Source organism: Myotis davidii, unplaced genomic scaffold, assembly GCF_000327345.1.
Source record: "Myotis davidii unplaced genomic scaffold, ASM32734v1 scaffold370, whole genome shotgun sequence".
In the NCBI taxonomy this organism is placed as follows: Eukaryota; Metazoa; Chordata; class Mammalia; order Chiroptera; family Vespertilionidae; genus Myotis; species Myotis davidii.
This window is the reverse complement of record NW_006288615.1, coordinates 8218328-8228910: the sequence shown is the minus strand read 5'-3', so window position 1 is coordinate 8228910 and position 10583 is coordinate 8218328. Positions and strand designations below refer to the sequence as shown.

The 10583-nt window shown below is 49.5% G+C and overlaps 1 protein-coding gene across 1 annotated transcript in view; it reads right to left on the bottom strand.

Moving 5' to 3' along the window:
- Positions 1-306: 306 nt before the first annotated feature.
- SNED1 (sushi, nidogen and EGF like domains 1) overlaps positions 307-10583 on the bottom strand; it is a 37477-nt gene continuing 27200 nt past the window's right edge. The window contains exons 27-31 of the mRNA XM_015561814.1: positions 9653-9769; positions 9094-9181; positions 5644-5727; positions 4350-4393; positions 307-2902 (exon numbers count right to left, since the gene is read on the bottom strand). Of these exons, the coding sequence (XP_015417300.1) occupies positions 4357-4393; positions 5644-5727; positions 9094-9181; positions 9653-9769 (326 nt within the window). The 3' untranslated portion in view covers positions 307-2902; positions 4350-4356. The remainder of the gene's footprint in view (positions 2903-4349; positions 4394-5643; positions 5728-9093; positions 9182-9652; positions 9770-10583) is intronic.

Below are 10583 nucleotides of genomic sequence, written 5' to 3'. Positions count from 1 at the left end.
TTAGAACCTTTAGGCTCCCAGCTCTTTCCTGCAGACCATGTGAGAATCCTGTCAGGCCTTGTTCTCACCCTGGGCCATCCTGACCAGGGAACATCTGGGGACATTTTTGGTTGTTAGGACCAGGAGAAGGAGCAGTTGGGACCCAGTGGGTTGAGGCCAGGGCTGCTGTCAGATGCCCTGCTGTGCACAGGACAGTCCGCACAGAATGACCAGCCCTAATGTCTCTGGCTGAGGTGAAGAAACAGCTCTCAGGCTTGGGCCCGCAAAATATGACCGTATCGCCTCATGAGAACCTCTGGTTTTAAATGGGCTTACATTTGTTGTATTTATTTTATTTAAAAGGAAAGTAAATCGATTTTAAAGAGAGTTCCTTTCCCTGTGCACTGGATTTCAGTTGGCTGACTTGAGCTTTATTTTACAAGGGAATTCAGTGCTGAATCAAAACAATCGTGCTTTTGCTTTCTCTTGGCTCCGGGACTGCAGAGAGAGGCACTGTGTGCAAAACAAGTAGCTCAGGGAACCTCTGGACATGTGAGCCAGACATCTGTGGCCCTGGCTGGCCAGCGGGAGGCGGTCCAGCAAAAGGAAGGTGTTGGAGCTCGGTGACATGAAGTGGCCCTTGACTGCTGAACTCCCTGGTGGCGAGTCGCTCCGTTTCCTCTGTGACCGCCATGTGCAGTGGGGAAAGGGGACATTCTGTCTTTACTGCCTTTCTTGGCCAGAGACAAAATTTTTGAAAAAGAAAATACTTCACCACATGCCAGTGTTTTCACTTACTCTCCATTTTGTGGTGTCCAAGTGACCAGCATGTTCCCTGGAGCCTACAGTGTGGTTTTTGTGCCCAGTTAGGAGACACAGTGGAACCCTAAGTCTAATTGGATGGTCAGGTCACCCAGCCTGGTCAGCAGGTGGCTAACTCTGCAACTCAAGGTTGCTCCCCTGTGATTTTGACACAGAAGTAAATGTTGATGCCCTGACAGTTTTCTGATCCAGTATTATTAATTTCTTTGGATGGACATTGAGTATTTTCAAGGAAGAAGAGTTTTACGAAGGAGCCATGTGGAAGCTCGTTTGGAGTGTTTCAAGGATGATTTGTAATTTCCTTTAGTGTCAGGAAGTCTTTGTATTAGGTATTTAATTTGTACAACATCAAAATGGGCTAATTGTAAGACCACACGGCACTAAGCCCACGATTCAGTAGACTTGTAAAAACAAATGTTTCTGAGCTAAAATCGAGCACGTCTGCCTCATGGCTGAGGGGCTTGAGGTCATTAACATGGTCACAGAAAGTTTCATCTGCTTTTCCAGTGATGCCACTTGGTCTTGTCATTTGCTGGTGATGCTGTAGCTTATGTGGACACACAGTGACAGGTCGCAGTGCCGCAGCAGGAGTCAGCGGCATGTGTTCATGGTCATGGTTTTCTCCTTCACCCAGGGTTGGAGCCCCTTGGTGGAGCTTGTGCCTTCAGATGGCCCTGAGACTGGGAGCGCAGTAGAGATTTCTGGGAATGACTAATCTCCTTTCTGAAAATGACAAGTATACTACACAGACACATATACACACAACTTTAATAAAAAAAAAAACCCACTCTAAAATATACTCTAATTCTTTAAAAAATGTTTTGTAAAGATGAGAGGAAGGAGCTCTTCCTATGGCTGCAAAACTGACTTGGGAGTGTCAGTGAAGACGCACCGGGGCTCTGGTTCCAGTTGGGTCGGCTGTTAAAGTGCCCAGCAGGTGGAGGTGGGCTGGCTTCTGTAGTGGCCTCACTTGCAGGGAGGAAAGCTGTTCAGAAGGCTCTGGAATGCGGTGTGGCGATGATGCGCAATGCTGGGAGCTGTTTAGTGTGGAGATGGTGCTTGCTGCCTGGTAGTCTGAAACTGTGTTGCCTGAGTTGTGGATTAAAAGGATCTTAAACATTGTTTGGCCTTACCCGCCCCAGATGCCTGTCTTCGTTACTCAGACCTATAAGGAGGAGCCCTGGCCACCGCCAAGTGCCTTCCCAAACAGGGTTTGTGTAGCAATTCCATGACACTCGGGTGGGTCTTTGGTGCCATGCTGTAACTTGTCGTCTGGGATGGCTTTCTCTGCATCAGGCCGAAGCCTGAGTGGAGTTAGCCACATACGGTCAAGGGGAAGTGGCCCCCAATTTTGTAAATCAAGTTTTATTGGAACAGCCTCACTGGACTAGGCACATGTGAATGGCTGTTTTTGTGCACAAGCGCAGGGCTAAGTTGTTGCCACAGAGATCACCCGGTCGACAAAGTCAAAGATATTTCCTGCCTGACCCTTTCTGGGAAAAGTGGTAGACTAAAAGTGTCTAAACTCCAGCTTAGTATGGTATGAACATTTTCTCTTTCAGAATCTGCTGGTTGGTGGATGGATCACTAGCCTTCACCTCCCTTCGTAAATGACCTGCTGGGGAGGTGAGCCTGCTTCCCTGTGCCCCTCATCAGTCTGCACTCCTTGCCTCCCAGCCCCACCCTCTGCTCTGCAGGTTGTCGATGGCAGCTCCTCCTCATTTTGGCTCTTGGGTTTCAAAGGGAGAATTCTTTCTCTGATTTAGAATCTGGAACTAGTTTCTGGATGTTGCTGAGGCTTCATCCAGTGCTCTCTGCACATGGTGGCTGCTCGTCAGCGATGCAGGCCACCCTGGAGAAACTTCCAGCCCTGTGCTGGAGGCAGTGTGGGACTAGGAGGTGTCTGTCCTAGAGGACCTCCCTGGCTGGACCCGTCTGGCCATCTGTCTTCTAGAAGCCGGAGGAGCGAAGCCACAGAGGGGACAGACTCCAGCCAGGACCCTGTCACTCAGGGTGTTCTTGTCAATTCAATTTAGACCTCATCTTCCAGGGCTTTAGAAACTTGTGAGGTTGGTGGATTATAGCAAGAATGTCCAGAATCCTTTGAAGAAAACAAAAAGGGGGGGACATGAGGAGAATGGTACCCTTATCTCTGAGACGGTGACTTCTCATCTCGCTTAGTGCCTTCGGTCGCTGCCCAGGCCCCATGTTGCCACATCAGAACTGTGAGGTCCTTGCCCTCTAATGTGGCCGTACACAGAGTGGGGCAGGTTTGTTGAGGACTGTCCATGTCCTCTGGGGTAGGGACCTTTCGGCAGCATCACAGGCTGCTCCGCCTTTCGGTGATGCCCTTGATCTTTCCTTGCAGGCATGCTGCCCCATTACTCTGGGTTGAAATGAGTTCTTATGTGGTGGCTTTGGGTGTGTGACTGTGTCTGTGTATTTCTGTGTCCTGTTGGTTGGTGTTTTCTCCATTGTTTCAAGAATTAGTATTGTAAAAGCCAGTATTTGATAATTAGTGGAGTGTTTCTGATTTGTTTTTAGAGAAATGGATTTGTTGAGCAACTTTTTAAAACATATATTATTCTTTCAGGCGATTTATTGCAATATAAATATTTGAAACCCAAATCATATTTGTGGGTTCTTGATCCCAGTACTGAATTGCTTGCAGGGCTTGCAGTATGTGTTTTGGATACGCATGTCTTTGGAGCCTGCGGTGGGGGGTGATGCCTTTGAGTGACTTCACATCTGATGGGACGGCAGCTGGAGGCCATGGTTCTCTCATGGCACTTCCCAACTGCAGATCCCTGCCTGGGTAGTGTGAGCTCACAACTGCAAGGCTCTTTCGCTTCTGGTTGTTGGTAAAGGTCTCTGAATAACATTCCTCAGCCATATTGTGACCATGGCTTGTGTGAAGCTGCGTGTACCCGGAGCACCAGGTCCCTCTCCTACCACATAGGCAATGGGCTATTTGGCTCGTTGATGGAGTGAGAGCAGTGAGCTGTCCCAGGCCACCAAGTGACATCATGTTGACAAGAACCTGAGGTCAGTGGGAAGCTTGGTATCTTTCAAATGACTGTGAAGACTTGGGCCGCTTACATGTGGGGAGGTGGAGCCCCAATAGGGTTTGGGAAATGTTAGGTGAAATCAAAGTCAGGAAGCTTCTTTCATCTCAAGGTTTCTGAATGCTCCTAATCACTCTCTCAGTGACAGAGTCTTTAGGACCTCAGAAGTTGTGACTAAGGCCCCACACCCTGTTTTTTCTTTCAATAGGTGGCCATTTACAGGGTCTGGAAAGCACTCCCCAGCCCCTAGCATTCCTGTGTCCCCCACCCTGTTTCTTGGTTCCCTTTGAGACAAAGCAGTTTGTCTTCCCTGCAGAGAGCCTCATTTCTACCTGAAGACGTATCTGTCACAGGTTTGTCTACTGGGAGGCCTTATGTACTCTTTTTCTCACCCAGCTCCCTCGGAATTCTGAAGCCTGGTCTAGGCTTTCTAACAAGAGCCTTCCTGTAGCTCTCCTAGCTGCTGCGAATGTAAGTACGTACCTAGTACCTACGCTGTCTTCAGTGTTGCACTGTTACTTTGTTTCCTGAAAGAAATAGAGAAGGTGGTTTATGAAAAGAAATTGTGGATCTGTGACCTTGTGATACCCTCCACCCAGCCGCCTGCTGCCACCCCTTTTCTTTAGCTCACACACCAGTGTGCCCGATGCCAAGGATAGCATTTCAGTCTGTATGTCCCTTCCCACTCAACTGAATGGCTGGGTGATTCATGCAGCATAAGGGGGGTGGGTAAGGGGGGCAGTGGGGAGCCTGACCTACCGACGGGGAGACAAGGACACACTCGCACCAGCAGCAGCTTTTGTGAATTGTCATCCTGTTTTTCCTGAACACAGTGATGCAGACCCCGTGTGTGTGGTTATTGGGGGTCTGTGAAGACTGTGCCTAGGCTCTTTTGAAAGCATGTGATGTACTCAGTACTGTATGTACTAACTAGAGGCCCAGTGCATGAAATTCGTGCGGGGGCGGGCGGGGAGGAGGGGAGTGTCCCTCAGCCCAGCCTGCACCCTCTTCAATCTGGGACATCCCTCTCACAATCCGAGACTGCTGGCTCCCAAACGCTCGCCTGCCTGCCTGCTTGATTGCCCCTAACTGCTTCTGCCTGCCATCCTGATCACCTCCTAACCATTCCCCTACCGGCCTGATCGCCCCCAACTGCCCTCCCCTGCCATCCTGGTTCCCCCCCAACAACCCTCCCTCCCCTGCAAGCCCAGTTGCCCCCAACTGCCCTCCCCTGCTGGCCTAGTTGCCCCTAATTGGCCTCTCCTGCTGGCCTGGTCTCCCCTAACTGCCCTCCCCTGCTGGCCTGATCGCCTACAACTGCCCTCCCTTGCAGGCCGTCTTGTGTGAGGATGTGATGTTCAATTTGCATATTACCTCTTTATTATATAGGATTATTGTGACTACCTTGAGCCCTTTAGGGAAGGAACCTGGTGTGAGAGGGTAAAAAGTAAACAGAGACTTGCTGTATTTGCAGTTATGTACTTGGACCTGTCCTAATGCTTCCCAATTTGAGCACCAGATACTGAGTGCACATGCATGACCAGAGTCACCCCTCACAGCCCCAGCACCCACCCTGTGACCTCCCCACAGCACCCACCCTCTGACCACCCCAGCACCCACATGCCTAGCTCCTCCTGTCTGGGGTGCTCACATGCACATCTGGGCAGATATACAGCCTGGCTCAGCCCCAGGCCTGTTGTATCCACAGTGCTCAGTCCCCTTGCCCGTGGCCCTGTGAGCCACAGCAGGACAAGCAGGGCCTCCTCTTGAGACGCACCTGCTTGGGGTTTTCTTGATGCTTGTGCTCTCACAGCTCTCTTTGAAGCAGATATCCTGGTGTACCTTGTAGACCCGTTTATACCTGTCACAAGAAAGCTCCATCAAGGCAGGAACTGGAGCAGAATGGTGCCCAGCTGGTTCACCTAGGCTACATGGAGACCAGATAACCATGCAGGTGTTTGAGGGAAAGGCCATTATTTTCTTAATAAAACTTTACCTTATAGGGGCATATTGAAATGTCCCACATAAAAGTCATGTAATTTTTAAAATTAACTTTACCAAGGCATAGTTTACATAAAATAAGACACATCCATTTTAAGTACATTTTGAGGAGTGTTGACAGTTATATGATATCAAGAGAGAAAATGTGAAATTTAAAGGACATATCTTGCTTGAGGCAGGCCACTTGGCCCAGTGGCCTTGAGATGCTATGACCCACTTCTCCATTGATGGGCAGTTCACTGTGAGAAACCTTGGAGATGCAGGCATTAGATGTGAACAGAGTGGAACAGGAGAGCTGACTTCATGCTCCACCTAGCATGTCTCTGGAACTTAAGCCTCAGTTTTGTGTAAAATGGGAATAATTCATATTACCTCTCTCTCAGGTTTATAGATGACAATGAATGGAAAGGACTTTGGTTCTTTTTAAAACTCTCAAACATCACACCTGTGGAAGAGAGAGCCAGGGAGTTGGATGGGCACAGCTCCAGCTCATGTGCTCAGTCTAGGACAGTGGTCAGCAAACTGCGGCCCCTTGAGTGTGGCTCTTCCACAAAATTCCACATGCGGGGTGCGATTGAAACTTCGTGGTCACACTCAAGGGGCCAAAGAGCCGCATGTGGCTCGCGAGCAGCAGTTTGCCAACCACTGGTCTAGGAGAGCCATTGGGAGTTAAGGCCTTTGGTAAGACTTTGGCCATCAGGGAGTAACAGGATCAGGAACTACCTCCCAATGCAAACAACCAGAGAACTGGACAGAATATAAGAAGTAGCTTTTTTCCAGATATTAGAAAACAGAGCAAGACTGTGATCCCTGAGAGAAGGGAAATGAATGAGATGAGTCCTGTGGTCACCCTGGAACTCATTCTGGAGACACTTTTTGGACTTCGTGTCAGGTCAGGGGATCCAAGCAGTGGTTGCAAGTTGAGGAAACAGGTTGGAGTTGGGAAGGCAGAGGCAGTGGGACCGTGTGGGGTGGAGCACTGGAGAGGAGGGAGCCATGCAATGGAAGAGAGCCAGAGTGGAGAGATCTTGCTCAATAAGAGGCCATTCTATAAAAATAAAAACCCCAGTAAGGCCATGCCTTAGAAGTGGGGCAGAATTAATCCCAGAACAAAGCTGATGCTAGAGCCACCCTTAGCAAGCCTCAAAAGAATCAAAGTCAAAATAACTGCCTTGCAGAAAAAACAAACCCAACATTCTTGAAAAGAGTACGAAAAATTAAAAATCCAGCATGCAGTAACAAAGTTTACAACATCCAGCATCCAACAAAAATTATAAGACATTCAAAGAATTAGACAAAGAATCGAGAAACTCATAAATAGGAAAAAAATAATTGATTAGAAAATCACCTAGAAATGAGAGCAATGACAGAAACAGCAGAAAGGGCCTTAAACGTCTATGATAAATTTTGTTCCACATGTTCGGCGGTCTAAAGGAAAAATGTAAACATAATGAGAGACATGGAGGATCTAAGAAAGAATTCAGTGGGACTTCTGAAGAAAATGGAAATTTTGCCAACTGGATTAGTGGTCGGTAAGACACTGCAGGAGGAAAGGTCAGTGAACTTGAAGGCATAGCAGTAGGATCTATCCAAAATGAATAGAGAAAAAGACCGGGGGGAAAAAAATGAAAGGAGCCCCAGTGACCTATGGGACAACATCAGTCTAATACATGCATAAGTGGAATTCCAGAAGGAGAGGAGAGAAGTGGAGGAACAGAAAATATTTTAAAGAAATAATGGCCAAAATTTTTTCAAATCTGATGAAAGCTAAAAACCCAGAGATACAAGAAGCTTAATAAACTCCAAAGAGTAAACACACACACACACACACACAACCACACGAAAGCACATCATAGGTAAGTTTCCTGAAACCAGTAATAAAGAGAAAACAGAAGCAGACACAGGGAGTTTGGGGACATATTTCATAGTCTTCTTATCTGAAACTAGGCAAGGCAGAAGACAAAGGAAGGACCTATCTCTTTAGAGTGTGGAAAGAAAAAAAAAGTCAACCAAGAATTTTGTATTTAGCAACTTTATCCTTAAAAATGAAGGTGAAGTAAAAACCTTTTTAGTAACAGAGAATTTATTGCTAGCAGACCTGCACTGTAGGGGTGAGTGCTGGAGATGGCGGACATGCAGGTAAATACAAAAGATTTTGCTCTCAACATTTTAAAATATATTGTTGAGAGGAAGACAACATTTTGCAGCTTGGAGCATGGTGGAAGTAAAAGACTGACATCGGTAGTCAGAACTGAGGGGAAGTAGAGGCAAGTCTTCCCTTAGATAAAGGGATACCGTGATGAGCATATTGTTAATCTCTAGATCCCCTAAAAAAATTAAACCAAAGAAGTATAACCAATGAGCCAACAGGCAAGGTAAAACAGGATCTTAAGAATAATCCAGAAGTAGGCAGGAAAAGAGAAAAAGGTAACAAGATTAGATGGAACATAGAAAACAAGTTGCAATGTGGTAGATTTAAACCAATCACATAAATCATTATGTTAAAATATGGTCTGGTCCCTACAGTGAAAACCAAGGCTGTGAGCCTGGGCTTAAAGCAGACCCGACCTTGAGGAAGGGGTGGTGGGGAGATTGTGGGAGGATCTGAGCTCTCCTAGTCAGGCCCCCAGGAGCTGGTGGCTGCTATGGCTTTGGATCGCCATTCCCCAGAACCCCAAGTCGAGGGCCTTTCAATGCACTTCCCAAGTCCCAGTGCAGCTCAGAACTTCCTGTGTCTAACACACCTATGCTCTCTGTGGATGGCTGTCTCCCTCTGGATGGAAGGAGCTGCGGGTAGGGCGGGGGCGTGTCCTGTTCACTGCGTGTGCCAAGGGTTAGAGCTGTGCCTGGTTCCCAGATGTGCTCATATGTATTGTGAATGGGACCCAGAGTCACAGAGTGTGAGCAAGAAAGGTCCTAAGAGGCGAGCAAGGCCACATCACCACTTAGTGCAGAGCTGACTCCATCTCTCACAAGCCTGTGAGGACCGTGCTGTCCAGGGAAGGGGCTAATGCCACCCGAAGGGTCCAGAGCCAGGTTGTCAGGGTTCCAGAACTCCTGTGCCTCAGCTCCCTGCTGCACGGACTCAGACAAGTTGTTCAGCCTTTCTGCCTCAGTTTCCTAATTTGTCACATGGCAGGAACAGGTGGTCAAAACAAACCTCTGTGGGGTGAGCTGGACTTTGTGGAAACACTTCGGAGGTCAGGGACAGAGGGCAGAAACTTACACGTGGTGGCAGACACCTCCTTCCCAGACTGGCAGGGACTTTGTCTCCGAGAACAGGCGCGTGCAGGGCTGGGGCTGCTTTTTACAGGCTGCAGAGCACAAAAGAGGCCGAGGCTCACCGCGGCTCGGGCCCTGGCTGCCCTTGCCAGCACCCTTGGGAGACGCACACCCGGGCTGGGGTCCTTGGAGCCTGCAGGCTAGTTCCCCTCAGGGCTCACTCCAAAAGTCTTCTGAGGGAGGCCTGTGGCCCTTTTCCCTCCCACCACCTTTGGCCCCTGAGCCAAAAATAGCCCCCTCACCCACCTCTCACTGTGGGGGTGGCTGTCGCTCTGTGTTCCTTACTTTCTGGCTGTTCCCAGACCCCCCACTTACCCAGGCAGCACCTTTTGGCCTGGCACTCTGGGGCTGTGAGCAGCCCAGTGATTCATTGCCTGCCACCTCCGTGCCTGGACACCTGGAAGTCTGGGCACTTCATGGCAAACCCATCCTGACCCAGCAGTCTCAGCCCAGCCTGCTGTAACAGGCATCTCAAGGCCAGGCCTGAACGGGCCCTGACTTACCAAGCTCGCAGCGCCTGCCTTTGAACCCTGGGCTGCAGTCACAGCTGTGGGTGTCCACGCCTGGCACGCAGGTGCCTCCGTTCTGACAGGGGTTTTCTGTACAGTTCCCAGGGGTGTCTGCAAACAGGTCATAAGTGGTTAGTCTCTAGGACCCCAGAGGAAGGCCTGCTGGCATTGCCACATTGTGGTCCCGTTTCAGGTGGTCAGAGAGATGCTTGGCTCTGACCCCATTTCCTTGAGGGCCAGGGTCCAAACTGTGCTTCTGCTGGGATCCTCAGTGCTGAGCCCTCCGTGATGGAGGAGCCTCGAATCACTGCTTAGATTATGGTCGGGCACTGGTGGTCTCAGGAGAGACTCCTGGTTCTGCCCTAGCCTGTGCTTCCACCCTCTTCTCTCCGGATGGAGGACTGTGCTGGGGACAGTCTAGGCCAGCCGTGGGCAAACTGTGGCCCACGGGCTGGACCCAGCCCGTTTGAAATGAATAAAACTAAAAAAAAAAAAAAAAAAAAGACCGTACCCTTTTATGGTATGATGTTTACTTTGAATTTATATTAGTTCACACAAACACTCCATCCATGCTTTTGTTCCGGCCTTCCAGTCCAGTTTAAGAACCCATTGTGGCCCCTCGAGTCAAAAAGTTTGCCCACCCCTGGTCCAGGCCCTGCTGGCCCTGTTCGCGGAGCCTGGGTCTGCCAGGTGGTGCGCCAGCTGGGCCATGCTCAGTGCTGCCCCTCTGTGGATTCCTGCTTTTTCTCAAGATGTTCCTCTGCAGGGAGGCAGTGGGAGGGCTGCCGTATGTGGTGAGGGCAGGGGCAGGAGGGACAGGGGTACATCCAGACAGATCTGGATAGTTGGTCTGTAAAAGGTCGTGGTGCCAAGTGCCTCCTTTCCGGGGTGGGGCATCTGGCTGCCCCTGGGGTAGGCTCAGTGC